General features: G+C 37.7%; 1 protein-coding gene across 10 annotated transcripts in view; it reads left to right on the top strand.

Moving 5' to 3' along the window:
• PPP1R12B (protein phosphatase 1 regulatory subunit 12B) overlaps positions 1-14680 on the top strand; it is a 267914-nt gene that overhangs the window by 110979 nt on the left and 142255 nt on the right. For 9 of the 10 annotated variants that reach the window (XR_008382941.1, XM_053604146.1, XM_053604144.1 and 6 more), the window contains one exon: positions 5130-5312. Coding sequence is in view for 8 of the 10 variants with exons in the window: in XM_053604146.1 (XP_053460121.1) it covers positions 5130-5312 (183 nt within the window). In the remaining 2 variants the exon portion in view is untranslated. Of the gene's footprint in view, positions 1-4543; positions 4586-5129; positions 5313-14680 lie in introns of those variants that run through there. The other variant, XM_053604152.1, reaches the window with a different exon arrangement.

Genomic DNA, 14680 nt, shown 5'->3' with positions numbered 1-14680 from the left:
GGAGGTTGCTGTGAGCTGTGTGATGCCACGGCACTCTACTGAGGGCCATAAAGTGAGACTCTGTCTCTACAAAAAAAAAAAAAAAAAAAAAAATTACATGTTCCTAAGAATAGTAAAACTCTATTATGGTCCAGTTGGGGAAGGGGGTAGAGGGAAGTGGGAGGGGGGTGAGGGGAGGACACATGGCAGAAGGAGGGAGGGCAGGAGGTGGGAATCTCACCTAATGTGCACTTGGTGAGGCTGTATAACACACCCCCTGGGCGAGGGGCTCTTCTACAAATGGAACTTTACCATGGAAGTGAGAACAATGTAACCTAACAATTGTACCCTCATATTAATTTTTATAAAGTTCAAAAAAAGAAAAAATAATAAAAACTTCCAGCCAGTGAGAGTGTTTGGCTAGAAACATTGTGAGAAGGGAGAGATGTATGTTTGTCTAAACCGTGTTATAGGGCAGTATCTTCTTGTTTTTGAGTTTATATAAGGGGTAGTTATTGTGAAAGTACAGCAGAACTGTGGCTGTGATTTTAACTTGTGGTTTTTAATTCTTTTTTTCTTTTTTTTTTTTTTGTAGAGACAGAGTCTCACTTTATTGCCTTTGGTAGAGTGTCGTGGCATCACAGCTCACAGCAACCTCCAGCTCCTGGGCTTAGGTGATTCTCTTGCCTCAGCCTCCCCAGTAGCTGGGACTACAGGCAACTGCCACAATGCCCGGCTATTTTTTGTTACAGTTTGGCCGGGGCTGGGTTTGAACCCGCCACCCTTGGCATATGGGGTCTGCGCCCTACTCATTGAGCCACAGGCACTGCCGGTTTTTAATTCTTTATGTATAGTTAAAGACCTTTTAGCTTTGGGTGTAGCAAAGAGTCTCCTAGTTTTTTTTTTTTTGTTTTTTTTTTTATTAAATCATAGCTGTGTACATTGATATGATCATGGGTCATCGTTCACTAGCTTCACAGAGCGTTTGACACACTTTCATCACACGGGTTAACATAGCCTTCCTGGCATTCTCTCAGTTACTGTGCCAAGACACTTACATTCCACATTTGCCAAGTTTCACATGTACCCTTGTAAGATGCACTGCTGGTGTAATCCCACCAATCCCCTTCCCTCTACCCACCTACCCCCTCCCTCACCTCACTTTCCCCCTTCCCCCTCTTCTTAGGTTGTAACTGGGTTATAGCTTTCATGTGAAAACCCTAAATTAGTTTCATAGTAGAGCTGAATACATTGGGTACTTTTTTTTCCATTCTTGAGATACTTTACTAAGAAGAATATGTTCCAGCTCCATCCATGTAAACATGAAAGAGGTAAAGTCTCTCTCTTTCTTTAAGGCTGCATAATATTCCATGGTGTACATATACCACAATTTATTAATCCACTCGTGGATCGATGGGCACTTGGTCTTTTTCCATGACTTACAATTATGAATAGGGCTGCAATAAACGAGTCTCCTAGTTTGAATCTTCTTTCCACAACTAACACAAAGAAAATTAAAACATGTTAATAATGATAGTGTTGCTATAAGAACACCCATCCATGATGGTGGTGCATGATTAATATTTGTCAGCTTACTAAGTTTCTTTCCTCAAAATAAGCGAATAAATGGTGATCATTAATTTGTCCAGGAGGGACAGTATTATGATGCATTATTAATAATGTATTGTTTGGTAGAAATTTATTATATTACAACATAATAATCTGGTTGTATAGACACAGTAAATGTTATTACCTTTGATGAAGAAATTGAAACAGAGTTTACTTGAGTAACTGTTAGGAGCTAGAATTAGAGGAGAGCAATCACAGCTGCCATTTGTTGGACCCCTTTATGTGATAGGTATTGTGTTAGGTACTGTATGAAAATTATATTAGGATTTGGTTATTGACACGTAACTGTGAATCCAAAGAATAGTGGCTTCAATAAGATAAAGATTAACTTTTTTCTGGTACTTTAGGAATTCCAATAATAGGCAAGGCCGGCACAGTAGCTCTAAAGTCATTAAGGTATCCAGGTTCTTTCTGTCTTTCTGCTCCACAATGTTTACCTCATGGTTTCAATTTCTGTGGGTTGCTAACCAGTCCAAAATGACTGTTAGAACTCTAGTTATCATGGCTGCATTCTAGGCAGGAAGAAGGAAGAAAGGTAGAAGCAGGCAAAGAGGAATACCTCTGAACTGAGAATTTTCCTAGAAGTACTAGTGTTCCGCTTATATCTTGTTGAATACCTTTAGCAGCCAGGGAGACTTTGAATGTGAATTTTTTTTTTTTTTTAATTTCAGTGTGCTTGTTCATGTTTGTTTGAAGTACTTCTCTTTTTTTGTTGATTTTCTTCTTTCTCCTGCGGTGCTGGCTGTTTTTGATGTTGTTGGTAGAGACGGGGTCTTACTCTGGCTGACTGCTGCTCATATGGGTTTTGAACCTCCGAGCTCAGGCAATCCACCCGCCTCGGCCTCCCACAGCGCTGGGACTACAGGCGTGAGCCACCACGCCCGGCCTGAATGTGAATTTTAACTAGGTTTGTTGTGGCCCTCACTAATATAGAATTCTCTTAGTAAGAAAGAAAAGGACAATGGATATGGGTTGGGTAACTAGCTGTCTCAGACACACACATATTATGGTCTCGTAATGAGCCCCCCAGTATAAGAAGTATTATTTTATAAATGAGGAAACTGAAACCAAAACCTTAATCATCTGCTCAGGGTCACATAGCCAGTGAGGAACTAAGGTGGGATTTGAACTCAGATTTTTCTGTTTCAAAGCTCTTGTCTTATTTTGTCACTATTTTGTTTCCACTGAGTTTGTAATTTATTCTGGTTACTAGTTAAGGTGTTGTACATACATTATTTTATTTAATCAGTATAAGAACCCTGTATCATTATTTCCATTTTATGGATGAAGAAGAGATCAGAGATGTTAAATTGTCTTGAATGTAGTTCCAAGTTGTTCCAAAGCCCATATTTATTCTACTTGATTGTATAGCCACTAATCCCTGTTCTAGAGTTTTTCCTTTTCTGCTCCTAATAATCTATTTATAAAATCACATCACATTTTAAAATAATAGAAAAAGTCATATGATATACTGTAGTAAAATTAAATCCTTGGCATTTCTGGGTTTTTTTTTTTTGAGACGGAGTCTCACTAGGTCACCCTTGATAGAGTGCTGTGGCATCACAGCTCACAGCAACCTCCAATTCTTAGGCTTAAGCAATTCTCTTGCTTCAGCCTCCCAAGTAGCTGGGACTACAGGCACCCACCACAATGCCAGGCTATTTTGTTGTTGTTGTTGTTGTTGTAGTAGTTGTCATTGTTTGGCAGGCCTATGGCAGGTTCGAACTTGCCAACCTGGGTGTATGTGGCTGGCACCCTAGCTGCTGAGCTATAGGCACTGCCAATCCTTGGCATTTCTATAGCATAAAAAAATTATAAAAACACCAAAATATGTTATTAACTTAAAAAAAAACTTCAGGTAAGGTTTGATAAGTATAATTTTTCATAGCTGTGTTTCTGGTTAATTTATGAGGCTCATATCTTTTAAGTCTGAGGAATTATTTTGTCTTCGATTTTTTAATTAAAAAATAAATATAGGGTAGTTATGGTGGCTTATGCCTGTAATCCTAGCACTTTGGGAGGACAAGGGAGAAGGATTGCTTGAGGCCAGCAGTTTAAGATCAGCCTGAGCAACATAGTGAGACCCCATCTCTACAAAAAAAATTTTTTTAAAGTAGCTGGGTATGGTGGCCTGTGCCTATAGTCCTAGCTACTCAGGAGTCTGAAGCAGAGGATCACTTGAGCCCAGGAGTTAGAGGTTGCAGTGGGCTATGATGATGCCACTGCACTGCCTAGGTAATAGAGTAAGATGTTGTCTCCAAAATACATACATACATACGTAAATTCACCTTTTTTTCTGAGTCATTAATTGCTTCTGGAGAAGTAGCTTGTATTATTTTGATAATGCTTCCATCTTTTAAATTATTCTATTTTTATATTCGTATCTAGATACCATATTTATTTTGGATTTTTATGTTCTGATTACTTCTTTCAAGCTTATTCTTTTAATATTATTTGGAAGTAAGCTTATAGCTACTTGCAAACGTTTCTGATAATTGAGAGTAGGTGGAAAAAACAGATTTTAACATACATGCTTCTACATCTCTGTAAGTATCAATTTTGGATCTCTGTTACCCAGCAACGAGCTGTGACATCACAAATGATAGCTTTTTGGATAGACAGCCAATGGTTGCTCCCAACTCTTTGTTAAAAAACAAAGATCTTATTTTCATGTAAATGAGTTTAATTATACAGCTTGTTGTTGAAAAGTCTGTAGTTAAGGTTATATGTAGAATTCTATTTGGGTTTTTCTTTCAGTTCCTCACTTAGGCAGTTATGAATATAAATAATTGGATATTTGGTTAAGTGAAAGAGAGCAGTTGCTGAACTAGGTGAGGAAGAACTAAACATACTGAGATTATAGAGTATTTGTCAATTGTCTCTGGATACTCCAAGAAGATGGTCGTCAAATCTAGGCTGAGGACTACCACAAAGACTCCCACTGCCAAAAATTAAGGGACAGGTGGAGATTAATATCGTAAGTGACTTCAGTGTCTTTTTTATGTGTAAGAAGGCCCTGTTTCTTTGCATATGTGTGTGGAGTCCAGATGCTACTAGGGAGTCATTTAAAGCACTCTTGCATGTGTCAGTATCTCATCTTATGTCATAGTTAATGATTTTCGTTTGTTTTTTAATCTCTGGCCAAAAAAAAAGAAAATCTCATATAACTCCTCAGGAAAAGGAATGACAGACTAAATACCCTGTTTCCCCCAAAATAAGACAGTGTCTTATTTTAAGGTGTGCTCCCAAAGACGCGCTAGGTCTTATTTTCAGGGAACGTCTTATCTTTCCTGTAAGTAGGTCTTATTTTCGGAGGATGTCTTATTTTCGGGAAAACGGGGTATGTAATTATACTGTTTCAAGATTTAAGAGCTCGAAATAAAATACAAACCAGTAAACAAAATCTGAGCAAGAAGATTCTCTAGTTAAACCTCTCCCTAACCATTTTATCTTTGTACCAGGGCTTTGTTGTGTAGCACACCTAAGCATTCTCTTTCTGCCTGTTTCTTTTTGGATTTCAGGATTCCTCACAAATCCCAAGATGACTCAATAGCAGAGAAAACAGCAGACAGTGTCTCTTCTACCACTCCGCTTTGTGTGATCACCAATCGTCCTTTACCTACCACTGCCAGTGGGGTTACAACTGCCACTGTGCTCCCCAGTACTGGAACAGACTCCTCTGTGGAAGCCAGGGAGAAGAGGAGGTATGTTAGGTTACTGATTTTGGTTGTGGCATTCTGCTTTGAGTTAGAAGATACAGGAGTAGGCACAAAGTCTTTTTCTCAATCTCAAATTTATGAAAATAGACCTTCATATTACTGTTTGGGTTTGTCTTTTGCCTCTGGATGATTTTTGGTAGAGATCTCAATTATTTAATACTTTTTCTATTATGGGTGTAGGGCATATCTTTTTTCTATTTGTCCTGTGATAAAGATAGTTAGGCATTATTTCTACTTTTTTGTGATGGATAGCCTGAAGCATAGAGAAGGATCTTTTGTTCTGAGTAGACTATGATGACTTCTCTGGAAGCAAAAAAAAAGTAACAATATGATAAAAAGCTCAAAGAAATAGAGCTAGGATATCAAGTTTTAATTAATTTGAGAAGAATACCAGAAAAGGAAATGAATAGTATGTGATGATATGGTAGAAGGATAGAGACTGGCTGTCTTGTAAATTCTTCAGAGGCTCGGCACTTGTGGCTCAAGCGGCTAAGGCGCCAGCCACATACACCTGAGCAGGTGGGTTCGAATCCAGTCCGGGCCCACCAAACAACAATGACGGCTGCAACCAAAAAATAGCCGGGCGTTGTAGCAGGCGCCTACTTGGGAGGTGGAGGCAGGAGAATTGCTTGAGCCCAGGAGTTGGAAGTTGCTATAAGCTGTGATGCCACGGCACTCTACCCAGGGTGACAGCTTGAGGCTCTGTCTCAAAAATAAATAAATAAATAAATAAAAATAAATTCTTCAGAGAGAACTTATGAGAGAACAATTGTGAATTGACATAGGAGAAATTTAAGGTAGAAGCTAAGAAGAACTTTTTGATTGTCCGGATTAAGAGCAGCTGTGGAAGATGTGACTGAGGGAAAATGGGCCATTTTCTCCCACTTGAAGAAGTATAAAAAATAGAATGTACTCCATTTGGGAGTTTCAGATCTACTAAAAGACTAAGGTCATAATTATCCATTTTTAAAAGCAGAAAAAAGATAAAATCTTATCAAAATTAGATTTCAGTTTGATTTCATATTATTTTGAATATTCAAAGGAAGGAGATTTTATATTTTTGAGTGTGTACATATGTATAGTAAGTTAAAAAAAATCTGTAAGATATGAGTTAAACTTTTTATGTTTGTTTATTATAAGGACAACTCTAATGCCTCTATAATTATAAAGATACATTTTGAGAAGGGAAAGGAAATGTTAAGTGAGTTGGAAAGTAGTGCTTTTTCTTCTTTTCTTTTCATTCTTTTTTTTTTTATTTCTTTAGGTAAAAATTGAAGGAAACCAATTTTCTGATCTAATAGGTTTCAGAGCTAATAACTGTCCTCTTTCAACTGACCTCCAGCCAAGGAAATATTAATAAATCAATCTTGAATAGTTAATGCTTGTGTATTTAATAGGTCACATATATTTTAGATACTATTAGTTTCATTTAGAAACTAAATTTAAAAGTAATATTTTTATTAGGTTAAAAAATTCTCTTTAAACAATTTTTCTATGCTGAGAGAAGTAAAATGAGTAAATTGATCATTAAGATCACAATCCCAGAAAAGAAGGGCAAATTAGATTCTTTTACAGACTGCATTATTAAGTACCTAGTTGCATGAACTAGTATTTAGATGAACTTTGATAGTTACTGCCTTCTAGGAATTTAAGATAGTAACTGCTACAGATTTTGGTGTCATTTTTATTTTTTTTGTAGATATAGAGTCTTGCTATATTGCCCAGGCTGGTCTTGAACTCCTGGCCTCAAGAGATCCTCCTGTGTTGGCCTCTGAAAGTGTTAGGATTATAGGCATGAGCCACGACACTTGGCCTTGATTTTATTTTAGAAGTTGTATTTGATTCACAAATACCCATTGAATACCATACAATTCATAATTATGTAATTATATAATTCATTGGTTTTTAATATATTCACAGATATGTGCAACTATCATTACAGTCAATTTTAGAACACTTTTATCACCTTAAGTAGAAATCCTGTACCCTTTAGCTATTGGAATCATCCCATATCCCCATTTTCCCCAAACCTAAACAACTATTGATCTATGAATATTTTCTGTCTCTATTGATTTGTTTATTTTGGACATTTTATAAAATGAAATCAAAATGTGATACTTTGTGACTAACTTTTTTCACTTAATATAATATTTTCAAAGTTCATCTATAGTGTAGCATATATCAGCACTCTATTCCTTTTATGGTATAATATTCCATTGTATGGATATACTACGTTTTATTTGTCTATTCATAAGTTGATGGACATTGGGTTGTTTCCACCTTTAGATTGTTGTGAACACTGTTATTATAAACATTTTTGTACAAGTTTTTGTGTGAGCATATGATTTCACTTCTTTTGGGTGTATACCTAGAGATAGGATTTCTGGGTTATATGCTACTTAGAAGATTTTGAGCAAAAAGCAACATAATCTGACTTCCATTTTTCTAAACTACTGGCTTTTAAACTCTGGCTTTAGTATTGCATATGAATTGGACAAAGGAAAAATGGACTAAAATGGACACCAGATGACTGGTAAGGAGACCATTGCAGAAAAAGGCACATGAGTGAGAACCATGGATGGCACTGAGATGATGGTGGAAGAGATGGAAAAAAATGAACGATCTCAAAATATATTTAGGAGGATGTGTTCTCAGAATGTGGTAGATGGAACTTACAAGGCCCCCTTTCCCATGATTACTATAGTTGATACTTTTCCTGGGAAACATATTAAATAAAGAATAAAAAGTAGAAAAGAAAAGGAAAATATAGTTGAATTCAGAATGATAAAAGAGAACTCTCAGATGACAAGAGTGACATGAACTCAAAAGCCAGAGTGGTTTGAGTGGCCCATTATCTCTGTAGAGTCCCGTTTAAATGAGAACCTACATATATAGGGTTGGTATCAGACCTATACATAGGCCGTAGGGTCTAGGACAGTGATTTTCAACCAGCATGCCATAGCACACTAGGATGCCATGAGAGGATCTTAAGTGTGCCACAAAAATTTTTGAAGATTATTAATTATATTATTTTCAAAAAAAGTTCAAAGCACAGTGAGTATATTCTGTGTTTTTTGTTTTGTTTTGTTTTGAGACAAAGTCTCACTTTGTAGCCCTCTGTAGAGTGCTGTGGCATCCTAGCTCCCAGCAACTTCAAACTCTTGGGCTCAAGTGATTCCCTTGCCTCGGTCTCCCGAGTAGCTGGGACTACAGGTACCTGCCACAACACCCAGCTATTTTTAGAGATGAGGTCTTACTCTGGCTCCGGCTTCTCTTGAACCCGGGATCAGGCAATCCACCTGCTTTGGCATCTCAAGTGCTTGGATTACTGGCATGAACCACTGCGTCTGGCAGTATATTCTTTTTGTATTTTTTTTTTGATCGACATAATTTTTTTTTCTTTTTTTTAGACAGAATCTCACTATGTCACCCTGGGTAAAGTTCTGTGACGTCACACCTCACAGCAACTTTAAACTCCTGGGCTTAAGCGATCCTCTTGCCTCAGCCTCCCAAGTAGCTGGGACTATAGGCACCCACCACACACCTGGCTATTTTGTTGTTGTTGTAGCTGTCATTGTTGTTTGAACAATGAACCCACCAGCTCCAGCTCCAGTTATGTGGCTGGCGCTCTAGCTATAGAGCTATAGGCACTGAGCCTTGATCAACATAATTTAAGTGTGCTGTGGAAATTTAACTATAGGTTCAAGTGTGCCATGAGATAAAAAAGGTTGAAAACACTGGTCTAGAAGCTTTTCTGGGGGTGTGTGTCTCAACTCCCAAGTTGCTGGGACTACAGGCTCCCACAACAATGCTTGACTAATTTTCTATATTTAGTAGAGATGGGGTCTCACTCTTGCTCAGGCTGGTCTTGACCTCCCAAGCTCAAGCAATCTGTCTTCCACAGCCTCCCAGAGTTGCTAGGATTATAGGCGTGAACCACCATGCCCAGCTTGGAAGCTCATATTTTAATGCCTGGGAGGGTGTAGGAAGCATGGCTCTGGACCTAGTAGGCTGGGAGCTATAACCAAAAACCAATATCAAGCTAGAAATTTCAGTGGTCTTCCCAGTTCTTGAAAAGAGTACTTTGCCCAAAGTTCAAAGAAGAGGCAAGGAAGGAGGTCTAAACAAGGGTCTGGACAGGAACAGAAAAGTCATTTGTAAAAAATTTTCACTACCTATGTAGTGAAAATTTAACAAGCTAGAAATTTAACATAGAAGTTGAGTCTGTGTTCTTGAAACCCTATAATGCTGGCACAGGCAAGTTCAAAACCAACCTTTAAGGAACACATCTACAACCCAGGGTACCAGGATTTTTGTAAAATAATTTCTACCTAAAATGAACTCACATGAAACATAAATACTGAAGGAAAAATTGCCATGAGGGAGAATCTCAGATAAATTTGTATATGCAGACTAGTATGTACCAGAAACTTTAAATGTGGAACAGAAACTTCAAACTATTACTGGAATAGGTAACAATAATTAGAGGTGACTGGCCATATTGAAAATAGATACAATCTATTAGGAACAGTTAGGTAAATGAATCAGGACTGGTTTTTAAAATATAAGATTTTGCAAAATTGTGTCATATTTATATCTAAAAATTGTTTATTGAAAGACTGCCATATACCAGGCACAGAGGTATTAAGGCTATAAGGTCAAATAAAACATCTTTTCTGCTCTTGAAGATCTTTAATCTCTATTGTGGAAAGGCAAACAAGCAAATATTATGGTACAATTGTTAAGTGCTATGATAAAGATATATATAGGTAGGTTGCTATGGGAGCACAGAGGAGGGAAATCTAAATTAGAATGAGTAGAAGGGCAGGGTCAGCCTACCAGAGAAGGTGACTGGACTTCAATTTTGAAAGGTAACTAGAAGGCACCTATAAGTAGTAATAGAAGGATAGTATTTTAGAGAAAACATAAGAAATTCAAGAAACAAACAAGTTCAGTACACCTGAAGCTAGGAGAAAGTAAGGCCAGGATGGCATTTCTGAAAATGTCTTTTGTAAAATAGATTCATATGAAGGGGAAAAAAAGGATTTTGTGGCCAAATGAATTTGTGAACAGTGGATTAAACAAAGTTAATCAGAATCACTCAAAGCCTTGTTGGGGTCATTCCTCTCTGAGGAGTAGAGCAGAAGAAAGGACATGGAAGTGGTTAGATTGTGCAGCATTTTCCAAATTTTTGTGTCCATTGAATAGTTGTGTGCCTGTCCACCCAAACTCAAGACTGGTATTCCATTGGATACCAGTGATATCCAATGGATTGATAATTTGGAGCTGGAGAAGTAGGTAGGAACCAAATTGTGTAGATTTTTGTCTATGCTATGCTATGAAACTTTATTCTCAAAGCTATGGAATACAACTGAGGGATTTTCAGCAGGAGAGTGACTTGATCAAATAAAACATATCATTTAAGCTTTTACAGAATTAAAACCATTTAGGTTCTCCCTCTAAACAAACATAAACTGAAAGGAAAAAAATTCAGATGTTTTGAAAACAGCTAAATTTTCCTTCTGAAAGAACATTCTGGGCGCTAATTCTTCCCTTGAAGCTGCAGCTTTCTCTGTAATCAGCTCATTGTGGAAGCATTTTGATGCCTGCTGGGAAACCTTGATGGAGGCCTGAGGTCTGTGTTCATAGGTACAGTTTTGAAACAATTAATGAATATTGGGAGGAATGAGGCTTTAAAACTGGCCACAGCAAGATTTAACCAGCGGAAGTCATCTCTCAGAAATAATCTCAATTTGCAGTGTAATTACAACACTTGCACTGGGGTGGGGAGGTGTCTTAGCATTAAATTGCACAGCTGGCTTTCTTTTTCTGAAAATGTCTTACTCTGAGGATAAGTGGGTGTGTGCATACCAGTTGGTCAATGATCAGCCTCAAGCTTTGCATACACCATTGTGGTAATAGTTCTTTACTCAGTTTAACTACTGATATATTGTGAAAGCTAGATACAAAAGGAGACATTATGGTACCAAATAGTAATGAAAATGGGAATATTAACACTGGATTTTTCTGGAAGATTATGGATAATTTTTATTTTATTTTATATTTTTCTGTATTTTTCAAAGTTCCAGAGTAATTGGGTATTGTTGATATAATGGGATGATGGGAGCAAGAAGGCTTGGAAAAAAAATTAACAGTAGGGACAGCAGTCTCTCTGAGAATGTAAATCTGTGAAGATGGCCATGATCATTGAAGAGTAAATACAATAGTCAAAGATTCAAGGTTTATGGAATTCTAGATAATTTATGATTTTGCATGTATAGCTCAAGGCAGAACTTCTGAAACAGCTTATTAATTTTGAGAAGGGTGTGATCTTGGATGTGGGAGTTTTCTTTCCTGAAAAGTTCAGGTGTGCTCAAATGTATTCTCTTTACATGTCGGAAAGAAATAGAAGATATGTTCCCTATTTTACAAATAGGGAAATCCTAAGAGAATAGATCACACCTTGATCCTAAGAGAATTCATCACACCTTGAATCAGAGGCACAGTGGAAACTATCACTCAGGACTTCCCTTTGTCCTCATGAAACTCAGTATTTCTTCTTTTGAATTTAAGTATTATCCATTTAGAATAAAAGTTTTGATTCAGGAGCTGGTCCATTTTAATCCACAGCTCAGAATACAGCAGTCTCTATCTTCATGGCATTCTATAACAACCATTCAGTCTTTGGATTGCATGCTAGGACTGTTGAAATCAACATTTTTATTTGATTATGAAGGGGCTGATTTTGCCCAGCAGACAGCAGGATAGAAATGGCAAGTGGTGAGCTGTTGGCAGATAACTCTGCAGGGATACTGGGGCCAAGCAGCAGCTGTCACAATAGTGTAGTGGTTGGGTTCATTTTCCAAAGCTCCAAGTTTTCCTTAGCAACAAAATGTAAACAGTTCCCTTGGCTAATATTAGAGTGTGATAATGTCTGCCTTTGATTCTCTTGTTCTGTTTCTCCTCTAGTTTTTTCTCTTTCCCCCACCCCAACACTGAGTTTGACATCTTTTCTGTGGTCGGCCTTTCTTTTTTTTATAGAAATGGCTAAACAGTTTTTCTCCACAAGTTGCTAAAATTGTTTTTCTCTTCTAAATAATCACATTACATGCAGTTCTGCCTTGCTTGGTCAAGATACAGTCAGTACTGGGTGAGTTATATATACCACACATATCAACCTTCTTGAATCCCTTGGAGATTCTTGGTTGTTATTCCTGCTAATGTGAAACTGTCAGCAGATTAATTGGCATCTTCTTTGGAATGTTAGAATTTTAAACCAAGTAATTAAACTCCGCATCATGGTTTTTAAAAGTCATTGGATTTATCCCTCTAAGCTGAAGACTGGCAGCTGTCAATTCAAAAAGGTACTCTAGAAAAGGGATTTCACAAACTCCTCCAGTCTCTCTTCAGTCTCTCTCTTTAGAACAAAAAGTTCTAAAATTAGTATTAATCTAAAAATGCAGCCGGTCATGGTGGCTCATGCCTGTAATCCCAGCACTGTGGGAGGCTGAGAAGGGAGAATTGCTTGAGCTCAGGAGTTCGAGACTTGCCTGAGCAAGAGCCTGACTCCTAAAAAAATGGAAAAACCCAGCCAGGCACCACAGCAAGTGCCTGTAATCCCAGCAGCTTCCAGAGGCTGAGGCAGCAGGATGCCCACAGCCCGAGTCTGAGTTTGCAGTGAGCTATGATGCCATTGCACTCTGCTCAGGGCATAGGGTGGGCAAAAAAAAAAAAAAAAGGCAAAGAAATAAAAATTAAAAAATAGGGGCAACGCCTGTGGCTCAAAGGAGTAGGGCACCAGTCCCATATGCCAGAGGTGGCAGGTTCAAACCCAGCCCTGGCCAAAAACTGCAAAAAAAAAAAAAAAAAGAAAGAAAGAAAAAAAGAAAAGAAAAGAAGCAAGGAAATAAAAATGCAGCAATGCTGAATTTACTAATTTTTTTCTGTATTGAAATAATCTTTCTCTTCCTGAGAGAGACTGAAATGTATGTGGCAGGATGTACATTTTCTATCATATTGCCATTTTGGAGGTTGCAGTAATACAATCAGGAATATGCCGTGGGGCTCCAAACAATTCTGGAATAGAAAGAAAAATAAAATGATACAGTGATTGGGCCCTAATCCTTAGGTAGCAGAATAATAAGAAGCTTCACCAGGCTGAAAACACTGTACAGAAAAACTGCTTTCAGTGTTATAAGGCATCTCTTTCTAATTTGTTTCAGAATATGTCTACTTTGAAATGATAATGATGATCTGTTGGTACATGAGAGATTAGCCTACCCCTAGATAAATGTACACTCCTAGGTAACTATGAAAGGCTGACCTTAGTGGGAAGAGTACAGGATTGATTGAAGAGCTCCAGTTCAACCTCTTACTTGCTGTGTGATTATGATTAAATAAATTCATTCCCTTTCTGACCCATTTTTCATATGTATAAAAGGGCTAATACCACCACGTATGCTAGTTATAGGGATTAGAAATAAATCATGGATAACTCAGGTATTCCTAATGCTATCTCATGGGGCCATTGTGAGGATCAAATGAGATAATGTGAAAGTAGTTTGCAAACTACAAAACAGTTTAGAGATATATATGACAATTTTTTATGTCATTATCAGTAAAATGCTTTCTTTTTTTTTTGCCGGGGCTGGGTTTGAACCCACCACCTCTGGTATATGGAGCCAGCGCCCTACTCCTTGAGCCACAGGAGCTGCCCTTCTTTTTTTTTTTTTTTTTAATTGAGACAGAGTCTCACTATGTTGCCCTCAATAGAGTGCTGTGACATCACAGCTCATAGCAACCTCAAACTCTTGGGCTTAAGCAATTCTCTTGCCTCAGCCTCCCAAGTAGCTGGGACTACAGGCTCCTGCCACAGCACCTGGCTATTTTTTTGTTGTAATTGTCATTGTTGTTTGGCAAGCCCAGGCCAGGTTCAAACTCCCAGCCCCAGTGTATGTGGCTGGTGCCTTAGCCGCTGAGCTAAAGGTGCAGAGCCTTTTTTTTTTTTTTTTTTGGTTTTCATTAAGATCTATACCTAGCTTCTCCAAAGCTAATGTTAATACTATATTTAGAAACAAAATCTACCCCAAAGTGCTAAATATGGTAGCATTTCAGATTGTTTTATTTATTTAATTTTTAAACCCTATATGCTCTAGGGTTATCTATTCTATATCTCATTTCTTAATTTAAACTCATTTGCCTTGCCTTTGATCTCCTTAACTACTATTTATAATGTCACACATACATTGCTGTTATATTATGTACTTTCTGGAGCCCTACGGGAAAATCTCTGTACTGGTAACATAGTAAGTGACAGCCATATGCAGTTACTTTCTGATGCCTTTTATCCTCTC

Source organism: Nycticebus coucang, chromosome 10, assembly GCF_027406575.1.
Source record: "Nycticebus coucang isolate mNycCou1 chromosome 10, mNycCou1.pri, whole genome shotgun sequence".
Lineage (NCBI taxonomy): Eukaryota > Metazoa > Chordata > Mammalia > Primates > Lorisidae > Nycticebus > Nycticebus coucang.
The sequence above is the reverse complement of the archived record's forward strand: the minus strand, read 5'-3'. Positions and strand labels throughout refer to the sequence as shown.